Here is a 25,635-nt window from a genome sequence, read left to right on the forward strand (position 1 = left end):
GATCTCTGTCCAAGAGGTCACTGTTTTATAATCTGTGGATGCTGAGTGAGGAAGACCTTATTTTGCACCATCTGCAATTTGGAGAAAAGAACTTAAGATTTCTGGTTCAGGGGCGCCTGGATGGCTCAGTCGGTTAACCGTCTGCCTTCGGCTCAGGTCATAATCCCAGGGTCCTGGGATCGAGCCCCGCGTCGGGCTCCCTGTTCCACAGGGAGCCAGCTTCTCCCTCTCCCTCTGCCCCTCCTCCCTGCTTATGCTCTCTCGCTCTCTCTGTCAAATAAATAAATAAAAATCTTAAAAAAAAAAAAAAAAAGACTTGTAGTTCAGTATTTGTATGTCTTTAAATAGACATTCTCAGATAAAGAGAAAAACGTCAAAAGAGCATTTGAGAATGATATAATGATTAAGCAGCCACTGTACTTTTATATTTAATTTCTATGGCATCAGAGCCAATTTCTTAGATTTTATGGAAGCTATGATTTTGTATTAGGACCCACAAGAACACCTATGCGAGATGTTGCTGATGTCAAGCATATGGTGTCTGTTCAGTCATCTTGCTGTGAACATGGTTCTCAATAAAAACTCATTGGGGTGGTTCAGATCGCTCCATATTACAACAAAGATGTGGAGATTTGGAGACATCTAGATGACATAAACAATTTGCCAGCTTTTATAAAAGAGATGTTTGGCACCGTGTAGACAGCACATTACCAAAGTCAACACTCTCTCACCCAAAAGCAAAACTAAATTTTGGGGAAAAAAATAACTAGAATGGCTGAGGACCAGAAACAATTTTATAAAACTTGGGCTCCATTTACATTGCTTTAGATTCCTGAAGGTAACACAGTTGGGTCTTGAGTGTTCCTTCATTTTTCAGTATAGACACCATTTGAGATACCCCAGTATTTTCTTTCCCCAGTCATTGATGTTTTATGGTAGCTTTTTTCCCCTTTATTGCCCAAACCAAGTATTACTGCAGAATAATAAGTTAATGAGAGGCTTAAACATTTTCATTTGTATTTTTCTGTTTTAAGGAGGCAATAAATAATCAGCGTTGTATTTAGTAGTGAGGAAGTATCTTTTTACCACCACGCTTCGTAAATCCTTTCAGGTTTTATGTGATTAATAGTTGAAGCGTGCTAAGACAGCTAAATAAATAAATAAATACATTCCCTGGTTCCTGGACTAGAAATTAGAGGTGTTGAAAAAAAGTCACTGAAAATGAGATATTGTGGTGAGGTATTGGTGAGGGTTTAAAACTATGTGAACATGGGGACTTGTGAAATCCCCACAAATTACCACAGAAGTTGATGAGGTTCTCATTCTAATTTTAGTGCCCAGCTCGGTTTCACTTACTATTTCAACTCTTCAACATCCTTATTGTGACTAGTAGATCCATCAGCAGAACTTTTGGTGGAAATGTTTTTGTGTGATTTCTACTCTTAAGAATTGTTTTTATGGATATTAATAATCTAATATGCATTTATTCCCATGCTGGAGAAAAATGATTGCAATGTCAAGACTTGGATCCTATTCATGACTCTTTGGTACACATGAAATACTACTGGGATTGCTATATGAATCTACTAAAATCTCCTCCTCTTTAACTTCTTTGGGGACATGTATTGTCTGTGTATCCCCTTAAGTACTTATATGCTTGATAGATATTTCTTCAAAAAATAGATTGTAACCAATCGATAAAAATATGAATAGTTGAGGGACGCCTGGGTGGCTCAGTCATTAAGTGTCTGCCTTCGGCTCAGGTCATGATCCCAGGGTCCTGGCATTGAGTCCCGCGTCGGGCTCCTTGCTCAGTGGGGAGCCTGCTTCTCCCTCTTCTTGTGTTTCCCCCTGCTTGTGTTTCCTCTCTCTCTCTGGCAAATAAAAAAATAATAAAATCTTTAATATATACATACATATATATACTTTATATATATATTAATTGTATATGTATATATATAAGTAGGTGAATATGAATAGGTGGAGTTACATGTCTAGAGGCAGCTACTTTGTCCTCCCCAAATAATGAATACTACATAGTAAGAAGCTAATTATGGAATCTTTATTTAAGGAAATGTGGGCCTAAAGCACAGTTAGTAGAAATGGGATTTAAACTAGTTCTCACTTCATAACTCAAATTTCCAGCCTATGCTGCCTTTCCCCCTGGTTTCTTTGTTTCTTTCTCTCTTATTTCTTTCTTTTGCAAAATGAGTATATGTAGGTCAACTTATGGGGCTTATAACTTTGAGAGAAATGATATAAATACGAATCATTTTATTCCATAGGTAGAAGGCACTTTTTGGTCATTTACCAGGAAGAAAATAAATAATAGTAGCTAACACTTACCAAGAATATACTATGTTCCAGTTAATAAGCCCTTAACCTTTATTAACTCATTTAATTCTTTTTTTTGAAGTATTTTATTTGTAGATTTTATAGATGTTTTATTTAATTATAAAACGATGTTTTGTTTTTTAATATTTAATTAATTTTTAGAAACTTTTTATTAACATATAATGTATTATTTGTTTCAGGGTACGTGTCTGTGATTCATCAGTCTTACACAATTCACAGCGCTCACCATAGCACATACCCTCCCCAGTGTCCATCACCCAGCCACCCCATCCCTCCCACCACCCTCCACTCCAGCAACCCTCAGTTTGTTTCCTGAGGTTAAGAGTCTCTTACGGTTTGTCTCCTTCTCTGATTTCGTGTTAACTCATTTAATTCTTGTAACAACCCTACAACATAGATCCTATTACTATCGAGGTATACAGGTACAGAGACACAGTAAGATTACATAAAGTGCCCAAGGCCACATACTAGAAAGCACAAGAGTACAGTTTGGTCCCAGTGGTCTGGCTCTAGAGTCCAGACTCCTACCCATCAGTCGAGCTGTGCTCAGAACTCATTAAGTGACTAAAATGTGTGAAGCCTGCACAAACCCACAGCAAAGGGCTGTGCTGGATTATATCACATGGACCTTCACAGTGGCTTTTAGTTCTGCTCCTTACAACATGGTAGCCCTCTCTCCCCCTCTCAATGTTTCTTGAATGAAAGAATGATCACATAGATTCTTTAATTCCAGTTTTAAGAGCTCCCCATTCTGTTAGCATTCCTGCTTCTCCACAGCTCTCTGCCTTTTTCAGTGTCCTTTTCTTTGCATGTGGTTTCTCCTTTTCTCCACTCAGTGCAACCCCACTCATGCTTTAAGGCCACAGCTCAACTCTATGAGTCAGAAGTTTTTACTTCTCTCGTGACTCTTTCATAATGTCCTGTATCATCATTTCTGTTTATTTTGTGCCCCCCCTTCTTTAGATTCTAAGGACTCTGAGATCACAATCTGTGCCTGATATAATCTTGTACCTCTGCCATGGTGTTAATCACAGTGTCTGGCACAGAAATAACCGTTTATTAAACAAATGATAAAATGACTGGAAGAAGTATTCAGTGTAATTTTATTCTCTATAACATAAATCTGTAATAAAAATCTGGAAGCATGTCTTGACATTCCATCAGGGGCATGTTAATATAAGAGGAGTAAATTCATTCAATAAAATTTAAAAAAATCAAGACAAAAATAAGATTGGAGGAAAAAAGTGGAAGAGCAACAAATTTAAAGTCTGCAGATCATGTGGGAAGAATAAGACGGCAGAGCAAGATAACCATATGCAGATATCAGACGTACTTCTCCGTTAAGAGCTAGAAAGACAAAAGACACTGTTTGGTTCTTAAGAAACCACCGGGGAGACAGAACCATTCGGTAACATAAATCATAAAAGCCTCACACAAGTCAGTACATTGAGTGCCAAAAATCTGCCTGGAGGACCTGGGAGGGAGGAGAAGAATTCAAGTAGGCATTTAAGAAGTGAGTATGTGATTGCCAAACAGACATATTGAGGGGAAGGAAAACATTCTAAAAACAAAATAAAACATGTACAAAGCATGATGTCCTGGTCAGTTCAGGCTGCTGTAACAAACATACCGTGGACTGGGTGGCTTAAGCAACAAAGTACCTTCATGACTTCACTATCTCCCAAAGGCCCCATCTCCAAATACCCAGGAGTGGCAGTGGAGAGGAAGAGGGGTGGACCCATAAGAGAAGCATTTGGGAGGTAGACGATCAGAGTTGGATATGGAGGGATGGCACTGGGAGGTCTCGTTTCTGGCATGGAATACTGGGAGGTAGACGGAGCCATGCATCAAGGAAGGAGATACAGGTACAAAAGTTTAGGAGAGTGGAGAGGACATATTTTTTAAGTAATCAAAAAATTTTAGTGGAAATAATAATTCACAGGCTATTGTATGTCCCTTTAAAATGTATAGCTTAGTGATTATTTTAGTTTATTCACAAGGTTGTACCAAAACTGCCACTCTCAAACTTCAGAACATCTTCATCACCCCAAAAAGAAACCCTCAACTCATTGTAGTTACTCCTTTGCCTCCCTTCCCTCAGCCCTTGGAAGCCACTAATTTACTTTTTGTCTCTATGAGTAGAGTCTAGGTCATGAGTATAGTCTTTGCCTATTCTGGACATTTCATCTAAATGGAATTATAGAAAATGGCTTTCTTTTTTTTTTTTTTTTGGTCTGGCTTTTCTCACTTAGCATCAGGTTTTCAAGGTGTACCCATGTTGCAGGATGTATCAGTGCCGTATTACTTTTTATGGCTGAATGAAATTCCATCATATAGATATACTTTATTTTATCCGTCTATTTATCAGTTCATAGACATTTGGGTTGTTTCAACTTTGGGGCTATTATGAATAATACTGCTGAACAGTTGTGTACAAGCTTTTGTGTGGACATAAGTTTTCAGTTCTTTCAGGGATCTATCTACCTAGGAGTGAATTTGCTGAATCATATGGTAACTCTATGTTTAAGTTTTTGAGGAACTTCCACATTGTTTTCCAAAGTGGACACATCATTTCATATCTCCACTAGCAATGTATGATGGTAAGGTATGAAAACCTACCCTCAAGTTAAATAAAACTTTCCCAAAGGCTCCCAGTATTAAGTGGCAGCCCCCACTCTTGGCTCTCTATGGTACACCATGCAGCTGGCCTCAGTCTGATTTGGAGTTACTGACCTGGAAGTGGTAGTTGAAGCTATGGTCGTGGATGAGTTAATTCATGGAGAATCTGAGGTGAGAAGAAAAGTCCAGGCACAGATACCTGTGGACCTCCAGCAGCAGGAGAGGAGTCTGTATGTGACTGAGAAGGTGTGACCAGAGGCACAGGAGGAGAACCAGGGAAGAGAAGTTGCCAGGAAAACCATCCAAGGGAAGAATTTCAGGGGGAGTGTGGCTAAGAGGGAACACAAGGCTGCTGAGCCTTAGCATAAACGTGGTGACTCCGTCAGAGTAGTTTTAGTGAAGTGTGGGAGTGGGGAGTGAGGGGAGAACTGGACAGAGCTTGATTTGGGCGGTCTGAAGAGGGGATGGAACCAATCCAGCAAATTCTACTTGGCCGTCAAGGATGGGAGAGATAAGAGAGTTGGCCAATGGGGAGCTGGTGTTTTTTGTTTGTTTCTGGTTTTGGCCAGGAAGGATACCTCCTGTTTACTTAAACTGCTAACAGTTTAGCTCTAATTCATTAATTCTCCCTTTTTTATAGCTGTATCAACAAAACCCTTATTTCCAATCCTTTGCCTCCTCCAACTCTTTAATAGTTACTTTGTGAAAAGGAACCATCCTCTCCCTTTTTTTTCCTCTTCCTGTGTCTCTCTAGATCCTCTAATAAACCCATCTGATTCATGTTTCTAGCAGTTACACAATTTCCGAAGGGTAACTCGGCATATTAAAAATTAGTACCATCAACCTCTAAACTCCATGAGAATTCCAAAAGTTCTTTTCAGCATTTTGACAGATGCCCACCAACCTCCTTATCCTCTGTATGTAATATGCTATTAATCCATGTATAATGTTGTTCTAGTGGGGAAATATACTCTAAATTCCAAATAACCACTTTACAAATATAGTTGGAAACATTTTGTAATTTTAGGACTTCCTTTTTTTTTTCATTGGGTTTTGTGCTCTTAAAACTTTAAGAGAGCTTTTTTTGTTCTGATGAGGAAGACAGAGTAATATTGTTTCTCTTGTGTTAGGGATGATGAAAGCAAGCCTTAGAGAAGTTAAATAGGGACCTAAGCCACTACTGACATTTATTAGTCACTAATATTTTCTCTTTCGTTGGTATATACAGGGATTTCTTTTCAGCAGTAAGGTGAATTTAGTTAATGCCTTAAATAAGAAGAGAGATATCACCACCTCTTGAGATTTGTTTTCCTTTTAGAGAAAGGAAGAAACATTTGCTGTAGGAAAAACACGTGAAATCAGAGAATGACAAAGTCATTAAGTGGAGTCTTCTAATTATAGCCTTCAGGCTATATACATTTAATTGACAGTACGGACATAATTTCAAAAACATTTTTTTGGTCCCTATGCTTTACTTTTAATTGTTTTCAATAAAAGGTCTAGCCCCAAATCCTTGATAGAGACGTGTTTTAAAACTGAGACTTTACCATCCCACAAAAGAGTACCACGAACATACTGGTTTCTAAATAGGAGCAAAAGTTTTCATTTAGATGATAACACACACAGTTTCACTTAAAAAGGAGAAATGAATATTACATTCCCAAGTGGGTCTATTTATGTATACAAAAGTTAGCATTAGAATAGTGTAAGAAATTTAACTTTTAAAGCTTATCACTGTCTCAACAAAACAAAATGCATCCAACAGAATGGGAGAAGATAATTGGATAAAAGGCTAGTATGCAAAATCTATAAAGAACTTATCAAACTCAACACCCAAAGAACAAATAATCGAATCAAGAAATGGGCAGAAGACGTGAACAGACATTTCTACAAAGAAGACATCTGAATGGCCAACAGACACATGAAAAAATGTGCCACATCACTCAGCATCAGGGAAATCCAAATCAAAACCACAGTGAGATACTACCTCACACCAGTCAGAATGGCTAAAATTAGCAAGTCAGGAACACGACAGGTATTGGTGAGGATGCAGAGACAGGGGAACCCTCCTACACTGTTGGTGGGAATGCAAGCTGGTGCAGCCACTCTGGAAAACAGTACGGAGGTTCCTCAAAAAGTTGAAAATAGAGCTATCCTAAGACCCAGCAATTGCACTAGCGGGTATTTACCCCAAAGATACAAATGTAATGATCTGAAGGGGCACCTGCACCCCAATGTTTATAGCTGCAATGTCCACAATAGCCCAACCATGGAAAGAGCCCAGATGTCCATCAACAGATGAAAGGATAAAGAAGATATGGTGTATATATGTATACAATGGAATATTGCTCAGCCATCAAAAAATGAAATCTTGCCATTTGCAATGACATGGATGAAACTAAAGGATATTATGTTAAGCGAAATAAGTCAGTCAGAGAAAGACAATTATCATATGATCTTACTGATACGTGGAATTTAAGAAACAAAACGGGATCATAGGGGAAGGGAGGGAAAAATAAAACAAGATGAAATCAGAGAGGGAGAAAACCATGAGAGACTCTTAATCAGAGGAAACAAACTGAGGATTGCTGGAGGGGATGGGGGTGAAGGAAGGGGGTAACTGGGTGATGGACATTGGGGAGGGTATGTGATGTAGTGACACTGGGTAGTATATGAGACTGATGAATCACTGAACTCTACCTCTGAAACTAATAATACACTATATGTTAATTGAATTTAAATTAAAAAATAAAATCTAAAAAATAAATCTTATCACTGTCAATAGTAAAATTGGATAATAACATTAATACTAATAAAGCAGCGTTGTACCGTCTCCATGCTTTTCATAATGTATCCATTTACTTACACTTTTTAAAAAATCCAATGACAGTTCAGAACTCAGTGCATCCCAATCATTTTACTGTTCTTGTTCTAAGTATTGTCTTATATGTGTTCTTTTTTCCTGTGGGGGTAAGTTTCTTGATAACAGTTTGATGATATCAATCTCTTGCCCAATTCTAGAATCAAGCTCAGATATTTCTGGTTGCTTTGCTGTCCGACACCACTGAATTTAGCTGGTATTTTCTGTTCTAGTTTTGTGACCCATAAAACTTAATATTCTCAGATGTCTCCTTTTCAGGAAGCCTTCCCAGCTCTCTTCGGTTAAATTTTATCCCACTTTTGTGCTCCCATAACACCCAGGGCATGTTTCTCTGGGACTGGACTTAATGGGCTTGTTGTTTTATAATAATAGGTTTATAATCTGTAAACTGAAATGGGATGTAGGTTCCTTAAATGAGCTCTTTACATCTCCAGCCCATATCATAGCACTTAATATTTAGTAGATATTTAATAATCATTGGCCTTTCTTTTTTTTTCTCAACCAAACAAATGCCTTTCTGTGAGCATGGAGATACTTTTGAAGTCAGTTCTTCATTATGTTAGTGCTTCTTGCTGCATTCCTATGAAACAACTTAGAACTCAGAATTTAAAATGCTTTCCTAGTGTTCTCAAAGATAGCAGCTTCCACCCCCAGCACAGAAGGATGGTAGGTTAGAGAGAGATTATACTGCAGGCTGTGCCTTCTGTTCAATTCTTTTGTTTCTTAGAGGCTTTCTGTATAGTATCTTCATTCTCTTAGAGCCTCCTTTGTGTAGATTCTAACCCATGAGATTGTCCTCTGGCCTCAGTGGGTGGATCCCTAAGAGTTATTTACTCATGCCAGTTACTGAAAATGTCTTCTTGCTCCTGGTGGGCACATGTAGGCATGACCACGTTAGTGCTGGTACCAAGTACGGAACAGAAGTGAATAACCAGCTCAGAGCTCATCCCATGTGGCTTCCTTGCATTTTTTTGGTAACAATTAAGTAACAAGCTTTAGCTGTGTTTTATTTGTTGCTAGATTTCTGGGGAGTATACTGGCCTCCCAGAGTTCAATGGATAAAGCACTCAGCACCGTGATGGCTCAGACAGCATTCAAAACGATGACCTCTTCCTTCTTCTCCTCCACTCATCATCATCATCATCAAGCTCACTTTGGCGTAAATGAACAAGGGGACGTGACTTCTTTTCAAGGGATTTGGAACCAGGTCCTTCCCAAGCATTAGTGCCACAGACAAGATTCCTATGAATATAATGCTGAAGAAAACACTGGTCTTCACAAAAACTGTTTTCCCAAGGCTTAAAATTTTAACTTCTAAGCTAAATATTTTCTAGTTCTGAATCTTATTTTGGGATATCATTTACCATTTAAACACTAGAGTTGCCATAGTAGGTCATAACATTTCCATGGAGTTGAATGTGTCCATCTGGAAACCATCTGATTGCAAATGTCTAATATGTGTATATATCGGTTCTCTTCCGTGTTTAGCTTCACCAAATGCTAGGAAAATACCTCCTCAGTTGGACTTTGGAATTTCATATTTATTACTAGAGCTTCTTCAATATTCTCATTTCTCATTCAACTCATGTCAGATAGCTGTAAATATGTTCGTTTCGTTGCCAATAGTATATATCAGTAACCAAGAAAAAATAAATACAATGCATCTTAACCTTGTTACTTAATCGTTAGCCCAAACTACAAGGGGGCCTTGTGGAATGAGCTCTGAGCTGGTTATTGACTTCCGTTCAGTATTTGGTACCAGTGAGTCCCTAAAATGCCAAGCTTGCTCTAATAATAATGGTTATTCATCTTCAGACAATGGAGCCAGTGATAGAATGCTTAGAAGCTAAGCAGAGGACATAGTACACATTTGTTCTAGACAATGCCCAGAAATTTATCTAATAGGCAAGCCTTAACAACAGCTAAGATTTGTGTGGGTAGTAGAAAAAATATAAATTTTCATAGTCAGAACTGGCTTTGCCACTAAACTAGTAACATGATAGGACAAGTAACTTAACCTCCGTAGGCCTTAATTTCCTCATCTATGAAATGGGGAGAATAATATTTCGCTTTCGGGGTGTTATAAGATTTAAACATAATAAGGTAATTTTCCCAACATTATGTGTATCACATTACATGCCACCAACAAGTAGTATTTGAAGAAGATATTATTACTTTGTTTTCTAAAATCCGTAACAGTATTGTTTATTAATGCCCTATTGATTTAGGAAAAGCTCTATGCAGGAGAAAAACAAACAACAACAAAATTTTAAAACCCAGGAAAACCTCATTATCACATTGAATAAATCCATCCAAGGCAAGAATGAAAAAAATTACTCTAGAGTTGAGAAAATATTTTCCACGGTGACTCCGTATGTCATTGTTATATAACCTTTGGGAATATTTCTCCACTCTCTATAAATGTGGGATACTTGATTCTCTGGGTCATCATGATGGCCCACTTAAAATGTTGTAACTTTGCTGTAAGCATTGGGCTCATTTCCTCAGTATGTACTGTCCCAGTTGGTTTGTGATAGAATCAGCTTTGACAGTGACAACCATGAGGCTGTGAGAGTACGATAAGAAGAGTAACTGATTGGAGGAAATAAGGTAGAAAGAGAAATTCAAATAACTGAGAGGCGATGTGGGAAGAAGTGAGAAGGAAAATTAAAATTAAAACAAGATCAATACAGAAATCAGCAAAGAATTCCAGATACGAAGAGTGAACTGAGAAGAAACAGTAATGTATCTTGTGATTTATGACCTTTTTTAGAGGTAATGGATAATGAGGGCATTGGTGAGTGTGCGTGGGGGGTGGGGCAGAGATACAGAAATCCTGGCAAGGAAAGTGCAGGATATGGGGATGGTGGCTGAGGCTGTAGATGCCCAAATGCAGTATCCTGGGTCAAGACAAAGGGTGGGAGACAAATGATTTCTCCAATAGTGTCTGTCTTCTTCATTATTTGAAGCAAAGCTAGGTGAAATGGGAGGAACGCATGCCCTTGTGAGGAAACTACCTAGCAAATGCCAACCATGCTTTAGCTCTGAGTTATGGAAACCACATGTGACTGGACCATAACGGCATTAACTCAGAATCGCCTGCTCCATAAAGAAGGAACTTGCTGTATAAGTTGTTCCAGAAAAGTTAAATAATTTCAGAAACATGGCACAAGTGAATGATGTCACCCAGGGAACAGGGAACATGAAATTAATTTCTCTCAAAACAAACTCCAGAAGAAAAACATCAGCCTTTTCAATGGAAATAATGGGAAATAGCCCAGTAATTCTGGTTTCTTTCTTCTGTGCTTTATAACATCTCTTGTTTATTTTTTTTCTCTTGATAAACCTCAGATCTTCCAGCAGATGACCTTGTCTCCTTCTTTTTAGAGTAAATGAGTCATTAGACAGAAACTTCCTTGACTCTCCGCTATCAAAAGGACAAATCTATCTATACCTCTACCCATTTCCCCCCTCTTTCCTGCTGTTAAATTGAAAAAGGTGGCCTGCTACCTTATGCAAGGTAAATCCCTCCAGCTATGCATGGATCCATGACTTCTGTCCTCTCAGGGACCTTGTTATATATATTAAATTCTTTTTCTCCTGTTCCTTAAATTTTCCTTTCCACTGATTCTTAGAGCTTAAATATGGTCAGGTGTCAGTTCAGAAGACTGTAATAGGTATCCAGAAACTAAGTCAACATTTCCCTTTGGATGTCTCAGACATCTCTAACTCAACACATCTAAAAATGAACTCATCATTTGTCCAACATGAACTTCCTTCCTCTTCCCCTCAATTTCTCAATCTCAGGGGAGTGGCTTCATAACCCAACCAAATATCTAGCTAGAAACGTGGAAATTATCCCTGAGTCCTCCTTTCTGCTCAATTCCCAAAACCATTTGATCAGCAAATCTTGTTGGATCTATCTTCAAATTATATTCTGTAACCAACCAGTCCTCTTCATCTCTATTGCCACACACTGGTTTAGATAACAATCATCTCTTGCCTAGATGGTCATAATTGACTACTAACTGGTTTCAGCATCATCTGTATATGTCTCTACTAATCTCTTTTCCGTACTGCAGCTGGAGGGATCTTTAAAAAATCTAGATAGGATCATGTCACCCTCTTATTCATTTTTGAAATCATGGTTTCCCATTGCCTTTCAGATAAAGCCCATACTCCTTCATATAGCTTATAATACTGTTCATGAGCTACTCATACAGACTTCTTAGTCTCATGTCTTGCCACTTGTCAATACTTCAATCATTCTAAATGTCTTTCAGCTTTTCATAATTGCCGTTTTCTCATTCACTCTTTGCCTCGCTAAAACTCCTTTGGCTCCGAATTAACGTAGTGCTCCTCCCCTTCCTGGGATACTTTATTGTAATTACTTGTTTATTTTATTTTTTTTTAAAGATTTTATTTATTTATTTGAGAGAGAGGATGAGAGGAGAGAGAGAGCACATGAGAGGGGGGAGGGTCAGAGGGAGAAGCAGACTCCCTGCCGAGCAGGGAGCCCGATGCGGGACTCGATCCCGGGACTCCAGGATCATGACCTGAGCCGAAGGCAGTCACTCAACCAACTAAGCCACCCAGGCGCCCTGTAATTACTTGTTTAATTCTTTGCTAGAGTATAAGAATTATATCTTTCTTGCTCACCAATTTATCCTCTCTGTTTGCTCCTAATCTCTTCTACCAGCCTACTCTAGTATCTTGCTTAGTATCTGGTATCTAATAGATCCTCAGTATTTGTCAAATAACTTCATTGTTTTTCAGGGTTTTGATTCATTTCTCTTACTGAACTTAATAGTCTTGATTCTCCAATGGAGTCTCAGAGAATATAATCACAGCACCTTTCAAATCTCATGTCTGTGGTGAGAAAGGGAGATTAAGCTTGAAGGTGGCCAGAACAACAAATGCTATGTTAATCCTTAAGGCTTAAAGGTTTGTGATCATTAGCACTCATTTTCACTAAGGATTTAGGCATTTAGAGACACCCCCTTATCTCCGTATGAAGGTCATATAAAAGCAAAGACCTATTTGTGGTCATTTATACATAAAGACAGTATCGGCCATTAGGAGGGAAGAGTCTTTAAGGGTTTTTGTTAGTTTTTTTTGCAGTAGAGAGAATGCTATAGACAAGACTACCTTTGGAAGTTCTAATATGGCCAATATCATTTCAAAACTATTTATTGAATACTTACTAGATACAATATTTCACCTTATAAATTGTGCAGTCCTGGAGCCAGGAGCAACCTTTGCTGTCATTCTGGCATGCTTCCTAGACACCATCTGGGAATTAAGCCTACAACATCTCTGACAGTCATTACTTTACTTTGGCTTGAGAACTTTCGCGAATGAGATTGCATTGCTGATGAGGCCACCTGCCCTACTCCTAGAAGCTCTAATGTCACAATATTTTTTCTCCTGTTTCCTCTTCCTTCTCTAACTTAACATCTCTTTCCTGTCACTTCAATCATATGTCCTCTACTTCACCTAAGTCCTCAACTTAGAAACCCTTAAATACTGGAAGGGAAGAGATAGTGTGGGCAAAGGGAGATACCTTTCCTGAACACCTAGTGTTTTTGTTTTTGTTTTTAATTTTTTTTTAAGACTTTATTTATTTGTCAGAGAGAGAGATGAGAGAGCCAGAGCACAAGCAGGGGGAGCTGCAGGCAGAGGGAGAGGGAGAAGCAGGCTCCCTGCTGAGCAGGGAGCCCGATGCGGGACTTGATCCCAGGACCCTGGGATCATGACCTGAGCTGAAGGCAGACGCTTAACCGACTGAGCCACCCAGGCGTCCCTGAACACCTAGTGTTTTAAAGGACATACAGTGGGTAGATTTTACGTTACCTCTGAAACTCCTTCAACAATCTAGTAAAGTAAAGAGCATCAATGGCATTTTACTCAGAGGTAACTAAAACTTTCCCCATTTGCTTATCTAATATGGAAATCCAATCCAAGATTCTGAGTCAAGAGACTGGGGTGCTAATTTATGTCTCTTAATGGACAGCTGCATGGAGTTGGCTCCTTTTTACTATTTCTAAAACTGGGAGTATAGTCCTTATTGTCCTAGGCAACCTCAGGAGGATTTTTTGAAGATAGAGGCTTTCATTAACATGAAAGCCTTTTTGCTGCCTGAATACATCATAGCCTTTGGAAATCACACCCAGTAGAACTCTATTGCCCTTTTGAAGTGAGAACTTCTCTCTTAGAAGTAGTTCAAGCCCTGGGGAAATTTTGGCTTATTGTGTCCTTTTCAAACTTGTGAGAAAATGTGTATGCTGGGGAGCAATAATTCTTCATTGCAGCCAGAGAGTACCTATCAACACTAAAGCAAGTCCCAAATCACTGGGAGACTGAACAACCTGGACTAAAATAACATTGACATTCATGTTGAGACAGTCAGGAGTGATTTAGAGTCAGAGTTTGATGATCACCACAACAAACTCTTCTAGAGATTTACTAACACTCCAAGGTCAGTGTTTGGAAATTCTTAATGAGTACTCCAATAATAGAAGTATATTTGGACCAAAATAGTATTTTACACTATGTGTATAAATTTTGATTTTGCCACATTTGCAGGATTTTAATAGGCTGAATTTAAAAAAAAACTACTTGATTTGAAAAATATCATGTTACCAAATAACTATTTTGAATATTTTTCTTTTTTTAATTGACTTCGTAGATGAAATTTAGACAAAAATCACTCAAGGGTTTTGGAAATGCTTTAGCACCATGAGCATTCTTTTGGGTTTCTATTATTTTAACTCTGGGGATTTCTTTACGTTCTTTTATCAGGTTCTCCAAAGTACTTATTATTCAAATTGGAGAAACCAGTTCTGCAGACTGCATCCCCAGCGCCTTTTCCAATGATGATAACTGCCTTTAAAATTCTTTCAGACCTGGAGATCTTTCAGGGTGAAACCAGTGGGTAAGTATTTCTTTAAACTATTGTAGATTATGTGAAAAGCTTGACAAGATAAATATGCCTAAGAAAACTAAAAGAAACATGCTATGATATTAATAAGAGTTGTCTTTGGATGATGAGATGATGGGTAACTTTTTTTCCCTTCCTTTTTCCTTACTGTCTTATTTTAAATGGAGAATATATATTGTTTTTTAAATTTATTTTTATGTTTATTTTTTTATTATTATGTTCAGTTAGCCACTTTATAGTACATCATTAGTTTTTGATGTAGTGTTCAGTGATTCATTAGTTACTTATAACACCCAGTGCTCATTATAGCACGTGCCCTCCTTAATACCCATCACCCTATATTGCTTTTATAATAAAGAAGCTTTACTGTTGAAAAAGCAGTTCTAGACACAATAATAGCCATACATATAAAATGAGACCTCAGGTACATGTGCAGGTGACAGAACGCTAAGCAGGGGCACAGACCCATCTCCTGATTGCAGAAACAGATTGTAACTGGATAGTCTGGCCCCCCTGGCTTTCACGTGCTGGCTTCACTGCGGATCACAAATATAACTCCAAACATGGTGACAGGTCTTTGGTACCAGGTTATTTCCAACCCCTTATGGAAGGGTAATACCTTCCTCAAGTAGAACAGCTGAATAATTTTGGTTTTGACTTGAGACTCTAGTTAATCTAGGCTGTTTGGTTCTAAGTAATATATTTACTCTTCAGTAACAAGTGTTAACAAGATAAAAAGTCTGTATAGACGTGAAGGGGAATCAGACTTGTCAATTGTCCAATCTTGACTTTTAATGGGATTGACAGAGATACCAAGTGTATGTCCTGGAAGAGATACCAAGTTCTTATTATGAATGCAGAAAGATCCTATCAAGTCTAGAAAGCTGGCAGGAACTTCTGTCCCAGGATGTTTACTAAACGCTGATTTAAATTGCTAAAACAAACTAAAAAATTTATAGTACACGTGCATACAAATATATAGTTACTCAAAGGCAAACTTTTTACAGTTTTATATTTTATTCATTTCTTCATCAATTCACTAATTCATCAAATGCTTTTCTTAGTATCTTCTCTGTGAGGGACAAAATCTTTGGAGCTGGGAAGTACACCAGAGAAGAAAACACAAAAATCCCTGCATTCATAGAGCTTATGTTTATAGTGCTAGAGAGATTTCAAAACAAATAAACAAGTAAAATATATAGTATGTCATATGGGGAAAACTGTTATGAAGAAAAATAAATCCAGGAGGTGAGGTAGGGCATGCCAAGTAGGAGGTGAGTATGGGGAGAGAGGTCTTGTTGTTTTATTTTTTTTAATTTTTAAATTTTTTTTTTAAAGATTTTATTTATTTATTTAATTGACACACAGAGAGAGGGAACACAAGGCAGGGGGAGAGGGAGAGGGAGAAGCAGGCTTCCCGCTGAGCAGGGAGCCCGATGCGGGGCTTGATCCCAGGACCCTGGGATCATGACCTGAGCCGAAGGCAGATGCTTAACGACTGAGCCGCCCAGGGGCCCCCGTCTTATTGTTTTAAATAGGGTGGTCAGGAAAAGCCTCACCGATTAGGTAACTTGGTGAAGAGATGTAAAAAGAGTTGGTTCCAGACATCTTTAATATTTCCCTTTCACAAATCATTTGAGTAGCAGAAGTGGGAGAGCCCTGATCCAGTGTTTCTGTTATTTTTTACCACACATGGGAAATAATCCAACTTTTTATGCCTTGAGCATGGCACCTTCAGCACAAGAATATGGTTTTTACACAGAAATAATACATGGTAAAAAATTTTCCTTAAAGTTATATGCCTATTGCACAGACCCACTCAACTGTCACTCTTTGGGGTCTGATTGCACTAACACAACCATACACAGGAACATTAGCTTTTTTCCCCTATTCATTCATGTGTTTGCTTTCTGAAGTTGACTTTGAGCCTACTGAAGGCAGGGGTGGGACAATGATTTGTTCATCTTAGCAGCCTCAGTGCTTAGCCTGGTGCCTGGCATTTGTCGGGTCCTCAATGCTTACCAGCTGAATAATCACATTTTGAAAGTAAAATAGACATTGATTTCAAACAGCTTAAGAGATTCATGCCCAGTGGCCACATTTACCTATTAAACTGCCCAAAGTAGATAACTGTCTTACATCATGATGACCTCTGACCTTCTTTAGGCCCTATATGGAGCTGCCACGAGGACTCTGTAAAACAAAGTGATGGTGTTTCCAACAGCAGTACGTCCAGTATGAGGAACTCTAAGAGGTTTCTAATCCCCATTTTTCCCATGACAGTGCTGTAACATGGGACCTCTGTCATACCCACATATTTCTTCTACCTAGGTGACAGATCATTTGGCTAGGTTCTCTTTCTGACTAGATTAGGGGACAAAATTATGACAGTTTATGATATCCATACTTGAGAGAGCAATGAAAGGGGGCAAAGGAAACTAAAAGCTTTATTTTACAGTGGAGTCCTGATTCTAGACCTTACTAATTGTGTGGTTTTAGACTAGTTGCTGCATCTCTGCAAATCCATGACCTCATCTGTAAACTGGGAGTAATAATTACTATCGTTTGGAAACACTGTTATGAAGTATCATTGTGTTGATCATAGCAGCATTATTATGAAGGTTAAGTTGGATAATATATAAAGCATTTGGTAGAGTGCCTGGTACGTAATGTGAGTGTTCAGTAGGTTTTTGTTAATACTTTCACTACTACTATTAATGTTACTATTAGAGAAATCAGGCAAGTAAGATTTTTTAAATCAGTTGTTGAATGTTTATATGATCATTGAGGATGATGCTCATCAATATATTTGCACTTCAAAATTTACCTCCTTCTATATACTTGTAATAATATTAAACCAAGTAACATTTATAATATTCTTGAATGTCTCTCCTATCACTTAAGAATATGAAGAAAACGTAAGATATTATATTAAAAAAATGTCAGCTGCAAAATGGAACGGTATCTCACAGAACATTTCTGTGGTTCTGGAGTGCCCTATATGCCAAGGAGCACTTTAGCAGGCAAATTACCATCATGGTGGTTGACATAATCTCTGTCACTCTGAGGCTTTTCTTGGGGAAAGTTACAGTCAATGGAAGTCCTTATCTTTGTAGGTGGAAAAGGAATGCCTTAATGAGGTCTGAACTCTCATCTGATAACTTTCATTTCTTGTTTCCTTAGAGTCTTGAAGTACGACTAAGGCAGAAACCAGCAGCAGCACAGACCTCACCAAGTCGTGTGATTATGGAGATGGTCTACCCGATGCTGAAAACGTATCTAGTTTTTTGACAGCGGCTGACTAACCATGGGGTCAAGTGGGCTTGGAAAAGCAGCAACATTAGATGAACTGTTGAGCACTTGCATTGAGATGTTTGGTATGAGCCTTTTCTCCCTTTGATATAGCTTGATACTCCCACCTCTCCCTATTCAGATGTGAGTGTTGCTGTGGAACAGAATTCAGTCTCCATCTTTGGCATTTAAGTCCTTTGTGATTGACCCCAGTCTCTCTCCCTAGTAACACTGCCCTGTGCATTTCCTTCCCTTTAATGCCCACAGCTAATATGCCAGCCATACTGTCCACTTAATGCTTCTGGAACATCCCCTGCATCTTTCTACCTCTGTGCCTTCACTGAAATTCTGCTTCAGGGCTCAGCTCAGATGCTGTTTCAGATGTTCATCATACCATTCCTAATCTCTGCTGTCAGGAATGCTGATTGCTTCCTCCCACAGCCCTTTGTGACTTTCCCATGGTGCTATGATCATTTCTCGGTCTTTTGGATCACAGAAGTGTGGATAGCACAGTCTGCTGCATTCTAATTTGCATATATGTCTTGTATCCCCTACTAGGTTACAGACTTTACAGCTATGTGCTTTTTCATGTTGTTTACATATCCACCTCAGCATTTCAGATTATTCTTTGTACAAATGGAGTCACATTTGTACAAAACCAATGGAGTCACATTTGTACAAAACAAATGGAGTTGTTTTTTTAATTGTTTTTTAAATTGATCATTACAGGAGGAGTTAGACCAGAGTAGGGTGGCCAGATAAAATACAGGATGATCAGTTAAATTTGAATTTCAGATAAAGTTTATTTTTAGTGTAAGCATGTCCTAAATAATGCATGGGTCCTACTTATACTAAAAAATTATTTGTGGTTTACCTTAATTCAGATTAACTAAGTGTCCTGTATTTCTGTTTGCTAAATCTGGTAGTCCACCAGAGGGTGGGTGAAACCCCACATCCACTTAACTTGTAAGAAAGTACCAATGGAAAGAGGAGGAAAACAATAATTGGGTCTACAAGAAATTTTTGACACTAATGTTTCTCTACTGTTATTAGAAAAAGAGAAGAGTAGTACTGTTGTCTCCTCACCCCTCATTTTATTTTATTTTTTAACAGATGACAATGGAGAGCTGAATAATAGTTATTTGCCAAGAATAGTTCTACTGATGCACCGATGGTATTTATCTTCCACTGAATTGGCAGAAAAACTTCTCTGCATATATCTTTTCAACTACCGTGTAACTTCTACGATCATAAATCAAGTTCTGTATTTAGATAGAGTGTCTAACAAAAGCCAGTAAATTAAGATGAATAAATAGTCTTTAGTCAGTTATCCAGCTGTTTTGTGGATATATATAGATGTCTAGACAAGACATCTGGATGATGGACCAAACAGTTGACTATCCATCTGGATGTTTTGGCTCTACTTAAAAATAATCACTAGATATAAAATGAAACAGAAGCTATAGGCTGAATGTTTCTAACTTGACTTAAACATTTCTGCTGTTAGTACAATGAAAGAATAGTCAACACTGATTCCAGACCTAATTTATTCCTTTTAGGATAGCAAAATGATGGACGTAGAGGATACAGTTTAGACACATAGAAATGCCAGCCAAAATAATAGGATCTGGCTCAGGCACAGACACCACCTGAGTTTTCACATCTTTCCTTGCTTACAAGACACAAAGAACATTCTAGCAAGTTTATTGCGATTTGTTGGTTGATCTTAATTTCAGATTTCCTTCTGATATAAAAGCAAAAAAAAAAAATAGTAGAAACTCCAATTTTATAATAAGGGCTTTTAGCAGTCTATCACTTTGAACACACAGCAGTCCTGAAAGGTGGTTGAAAGCCGAATGGTCCAAAATGAAAAAACAGTCTCAGATTTATAAGGATGTTTTTTTTCCCCAGAGATCTAACGTTTATTATGTAATCACTAATATTGGTTCCTACAGTCTCGGCCTATTTCAAGCCCAGGGGACCTTGCAGATGACTGGGAAGACTTACAGGGTAGGAGGAGCCTGAAAGGCAGAGGGTCTGTCAAATGATTCTGAGGGTCACGTGGGCGTCCATCTGCTCATTGCAAGCTTCCTCCACTTCCTACTTCTTCCCTCCATCCTCCCTACAACCTCAGGGCAGAAGGGGATGCAGAAAGGGTAAGGGGACATTAACCCTGAACAGAGGTCCCTGAAAGTGAGCAAGATCCTAGTCCCCAGATCTCAATATTGAGGGGTAGGGTGTAGATGACAATTATTCAGTGCTGACATCGTCAGAGCCCATTGTCTTCCCATTTGAACGTCCACATAACCCAAATGTCCCCAGGATGGCCTTCTTATTAGGAATTCATCTAAATTGGTCAAACAGCTGCAGGTGTGGGCAAAGGAAACAAGGTGCAGGGATTTTTTCTTTAACTAGTGTACGTATCGAGATGCCAGTGGAGAAAGCTGTGATGAATTTCGGTTAAAGATCTGCTACTTCATGAGGTAAATATACATGTAATTGTCTTGTAGGGTATGGTTCTGGAATTGTTGACAATTTCTTTCTGCCCAGACAGTAGACCTAGTCTGGCAATAGAATTGACTCAGATTCCCCCCTTTATTGATTTTATTTAAATTGGCCTTCCTCTGTTCCTGGGAGTAGAATTTATCTTTCTTTTAGAGACCAAGCAGTAGCAAATGTGATTAGGGAATGAAACTAGCTCTTGGAAAGAGTAAATTCATTTTATCTTTCTATTTCCCCACCATAAGCTTTCCCATCTAGTTGCCATAAGTTGGGGGAAGGGTTTGATTTCAGCTGTGGTTCAGCACTTAGATGCGAGCCCAGATGCTCAGGACTTAGGGTCAGAAAGAGAGGCTCAGAGTGGGAGTGGTAGACTTGGGTCCTTGATTGAAGGAGGGAAGAGTGAGACCCCACGTCATCGGTGGGGAATAGGAGATTGCTAATTTGGGGTATGGTCCTGGGTTCATTGTTAAACGTAATCTGTAAAATGATACAATAGTTTCCATAAAGGTCTAGCTTGAAATCTTCTCTTCATCAAAAATACTCGATGCCTTTCAGGTACTGGATTCTCAAGTTTCCTGCAGAGTTTAATTTGGACCTTGGTTTGATCCGTATGACTGAAGAGTTCCGGGAAGTAGCTAGTCAACTAGGGTATGAAAAGCACATCAGCCTCATCGACATATCCAGCATGTAAGAGTGGCACACGTTTCTTTCCACATGATGAGCCCACTGTTTGGGGGAGAGAGTAGTGGTGGCCCTGTTGGTGAACTCAGTTACTAGGAACTCAGTGCTAATGAGACTAGCGTTTTATATCTACTAGGTAACTTTGCACAGAGAAAACTATTTAATGACCCTAAGAATGGTTATACCATCTTGCAAAGATAAGCTCTTGTGTCCTGGGCATTCATACTCTAGTCCTTTTTCCTAGGATACTTCTTCAAGAATCTTGATCAACAGTGCATGATCCAGGAATCACCAGGGATGTTGTTAAAAATAGAGATTATTCAGGTTCATTCCTGGTAAATTAGAATCTCTGGCAGTGAGGTCAGATATCTCTATATCACGAGCTTTTCAGATAATCCGTATGTTGCTGTGGTGTGAGAACCAACTTCGGGTGGCTTTCATGTGCCTTAAATCACCATCCTATATATTGATAATCTGCCAAATTTATAGACCTAACCCTGATCTCTCCCCTATGATCCCAACCTTACCGGTCATAAGAAAGAGCAAGTAAGAGATTCTTGATGGATCAGTGCAAACGCACCCTGTCTGGAAAAACAACTCACAATTTCTGTTCTATTGGCAGTGGGTCAGTGGTTTTCTCTTCAGATATGAAGGACAGGGCGTGTATTTTGCACAAGCTTCTGGAAGCAGGCCAAGAGTTACAGAGTCAGTAGGTTAATAACTTCCATTGAATGAAATGGCCTTTCAGCACATTGACCAGACTCACTGTTTCTTTTATAGTCCTTCCTATGACTGGATGAGAAGAGTCACACAGAGGAAAAAAGTATCCAAGAAGGGAAAAGCCTGTCTGCTGTTTGACCATCTGGAGCCCATTGAATTGGCTGAGCACCTCACTTTTCTGGAGCATAAATCTTTTAGAAGGATCTCAGTAAGAAACTGACGTATATTCTTCCAAGGATAACAACCACCATGCCAACTTTCCCAAGAGCTACGTTTTCATACCCTGAAGTGTTGGCAGCCTTTGTCATTGTGCTCTATTGGAAAAGTGCCCTGAACTCACAGGAACAATCCCTTTTAACCAAAGATAAATATTATCCTGTCTTTATTTTATGGCTTAGGAGCTATATATCTGTCGCTATTTTCAATGTCTCCTTTCATAGGATTAAAGCATGATTTTCTAAATACTCAGTGGAGATTTAACCATTCAAGGTTTATGGAGCTCCACTGACTTCTCCCAAGTGACCATGTTTTGCTAGGCCCTTCATTTGAGGAACAAAATCTTTATTTAGGTTGGGATTTGTATAAATGCTTAATTATGGGTGTAGGTTGAAAATAAGAATTGTAGGCTTTGATGAGAATCTCATATTAGGTTGTTTCTTTCCCAGGAACGGAGATCCTGAATTAAACTTTTCTTTCCTACTCTGTCGTGATAGCGTTTCTTCTCCACCCCCTTTCTCTTGCTCCTGACTATGGTCTCATGTCTCTTCCTAGCCACCTACTCACTATCCACTTGTTAGGATAATATTTCTGCAATGGCTCATAATCAGCCTTTGTCTTACCAAGCTCTGGGGCAGTCATTCTTCCTCCTTCTTTTCCAAGATGCCAGGGAATTAAATATATTATTACTTGCAAAGCAGAACATGAAGTTAGAAGTATGGATTTCTGAAAGACAGATTCTTTTCAATAAATAATCCTATTGGAGAGGGCCTTCATGGTTCTCCACCAGCAGTCCATGAAAAGGAACCCCCTGCACTGTTTATATGATGGAAAGCTCATATGTATTTGATGAAATCCATGCTGACTTCCTGAGAAGGTGTCTGTTTTGCTAAGGAGCTACCTTACTTCAACTACTGTTTCTTTTTTTTTTCTTGAAAAAACTTTACAAAATTATTCTGACTTGAAATCATTATATTCATATTCATTTCCTTTTCTTTAATGTATGCCATTGTATCTCAAACTTGCCTGACCACTGGAATCACCAGTAGTGACTGAAAAATGGAGATTCTTAGATTCTTCCTCTGGAGAGATTGATCCCATTAGGTCTCAAGTGTTCCCAGAAACCAATAGGTTGAAACACAAATGCCCCAGGTGGATCTTACGGTCCAGCAAATTTGGGACTCACTGGAATGTGACTTCGAATCTTGTCCCTCCCCACCCCACCCCTGACACTGTGATGTGTAAGTGTGTGTCTGTGTATGGGGGAGTGAAACACAGCAAAACAATATATTAAGGGTACCTGTATATTCAAATGTGTAAGATGCCATTATAAATGTGAAATGAAAGAAATCATTATGTTGTTATGAAACAGTATTTCACATCTTCCATGCAACATTCTAATTTCTGATTTTGCAAAGACTCCATTTTAATTCAGAGTCTCTGAATCTTCCTTTACTAGTTCACTGATTACCAAAGCTATGTCATCCATGGCTGCCTGGAGAATAACCCAACCTTGGAGAGATCTATTGCTTTATTTAATGGAATCTCTAAGTGGGTCCAGTTGATGGTTCTTAGCAAACCAACCCCCCAGCAAAGGGCAGAAGTCATTACAAAGTTTATCAATGTTGCCAAGGTATGTATGTCTGGGAGTTAGATGGGGGTTCTTTTTTTTTTTTTTTTTTTTTAGGATTTTATTTATTTATTTGTCAGAGAGAGGTAGGAGGGAAACACAAGTAGGGGGCAGCTGCAGAAAGAGGGAGAAGCAGGCTCCCCGCTGAGCAAGGAGCCCAATTCAGAACTTGATCCCAGGACCGCAGGATCATGACCTGAGGCGAAGGCAGATGCTTAACCGACTGAGCCACCAAGGCGTCCCCTAGACAGGGTTCTTAAAGGAATCTAGATGGTCCTTCACTCTAGGGAAAAGTTGTTGAAGAAATTTGGGGTTCACAATATAAAGGACAATTAAAGTATTCATAATATCTAGTGAACAACTCATACTGCTATCATGCAAGAAGATTGCTTTTAATCGGCAATACTTAGAAGCATTTATGATAACTTTTTTTTGTAAAATGATTAGTATGTTTTTCTGGTGGATTGCATTTGTGCTTCATTTTAAATTGATGTTTTTCTTAGATCCTTGTTATTGAAATTGTGCATGCATTCACCTGTAATCCAGAAAGACCAGAATAATTGAAAAATTGTTGCGAAGTATTGATGTTAACATTTTTGTATTGCAGAAGCTCCTCCAGCTCAAAAATTTTAACACTCTAATGGCAGTGGTGGGAGGCCTTAGTCATAGCTCCATTTCACGCCTCAAGGAGACCCATTCTCATCTTTCTTCAGAAGTTACAAAGGTACAGTGGATTAGATCCTAGTCCCAAGTGAAAAAGTCATCTGGAAATTGTTTAGGGATAGGATGCTTCTAACAAATGTCACTCACAGGGGGACAGTGTTCTTCTTAGGCAATTATTGGTTACACATGGAGAATTCAGTAGGAAGGGAGTAGGCACACTGCCTGGAAAACCAGACTAGAAGTGGTGGCAAGTGTCCCAATAGGAAGGACTTGAATACAATTAACGTATTGCAGGTGTGAGTACTCTACAAGTCTGCATTTGGTCCTTGCTATGTGATATGCTCTGTGACACACACGGGGGGTGCAAGACAAATAAGACAAATCATTCCTACCCTGCCCTCCTCAAAGGAAGTCATTGAACACCTGCTCTCTTCAAAGCACTGTGTTTGGCACAGTGAAAGAGACAAAGGAAGAGGGAGATGTAGACCTTGTCCAGAAATCCCTCAGATTTATAGGTGAGTTTTCAGGAACAAAAATATATTTTTTTAAAAAACAACAATCATTTCCCAAACTGAGCTTTTTCTGCCATATCTGTTTCCAGACCATAATAATAACAGTTTTCCTTATTGAGTGAAAAAGAACATTTCTTCCTTATGAAAAGAGTTCCTTATAAGCATGGAGTTTGCTGTATCAGTAAGGATACTTTTCAGCTATCAGTTGAGAAAAATCTGGAAATTGCTGAAACAGCAAGGGAATGGGCCATCTCACATACCTGTAAGTCCAGAGGCAGGGCCAGATCCACGCATGGTCTTATCAGAGCTCTTGGCTCAGTAGCTCTGTCTTCCTTGGAGGATCAGGTTTTTGTTTGTTTCATTAGACTGGCTTCCTTCCTGATTGGACCATCTGCAGCAGCAGGAAAATGATGCTCTCTTGTTTTGTTTTTGTTTTTTTTCTTTTTTTTCTTTAAGATTTTATTTATTTATTTGTCAGAGAGAGCGAGAGAGAGAAAGAACACAAGCAGGGGGAGCAGCAGGCAGAGGGAGAAGCAGGCTCCCTGCTGAGCAAGGAGCCTGATGCGGGGCTCCATCCCAGGACCCCAGGATCATGACCTGAGCTGAAGGCAGACCCTTAAGGGAC

The 25,635-nt window shown here is 38.9% G+C and overlaps 1 protein-coding gene across 6 annotated transcripts in view; it reads left to right on the top strand.

The window, feature by feature from the left end:
• RASGRP3 (RAS guanyl releasing protein 3) overlaps positions 1–25,635 on the top strand; it is a 104,875-nt gene that overhangs the window by 48,994 nt on the left and 30,246 nt on the right. For all 6 annotated transcript variants that reach the window (XM_064572102.1, XM_064572101.1, XM_064572099.1 and 3 more), the window contains 8 exons: positions 14,657–14,789; positions 17,979–18,172; positions 19,200–19,302; positions 20,507–20,569; positions 21,144–21,275; positions 22,050–22,197; positions 23,665–23,838; positions 24,443–24,559. In XM_064572102.1, coding sequence (XP_064428172.1) covers positions 18,103–18,172; positions 19,200–19,302; positions 20,507–20,569; positions 21,144–21,275; positions 22,050–22,197; positions 23,665–23,838; positions 24,443–24,559 — 807 coding nt within the window. In that variant the 5' untranslated portion in view covers positions 14,657–14,789; positions 17,979–18,102. The remainder of the gene's footprint in view (positions 1–14,656; positions 14,790–17,978; positions 18,173–19,199; positions 19,303–20,506; positions 20,570–21,143; positions 21,276–22,049; positions 22,198–23,664; positions 23,839–24,442; positions 24,560–25,635) is intronic.

Source organism: Mirounga angustirostris, unplaced genomic scaffold (genome assembly GCF_029215605.1).
Source record: "Mirounga angustirostris isolate CCGP_5_RB_7025 unplaced genomic scaffold, mMirAng1.0.hap1 SCAF_10, whole genome shotgun sequence".
Taxonomy (NCBI): Eukaryota; Metazoa; Chordata; class Mammalia; order Carnivora; family Phocidae; genus Mirounga; species Mirounga angustirostris.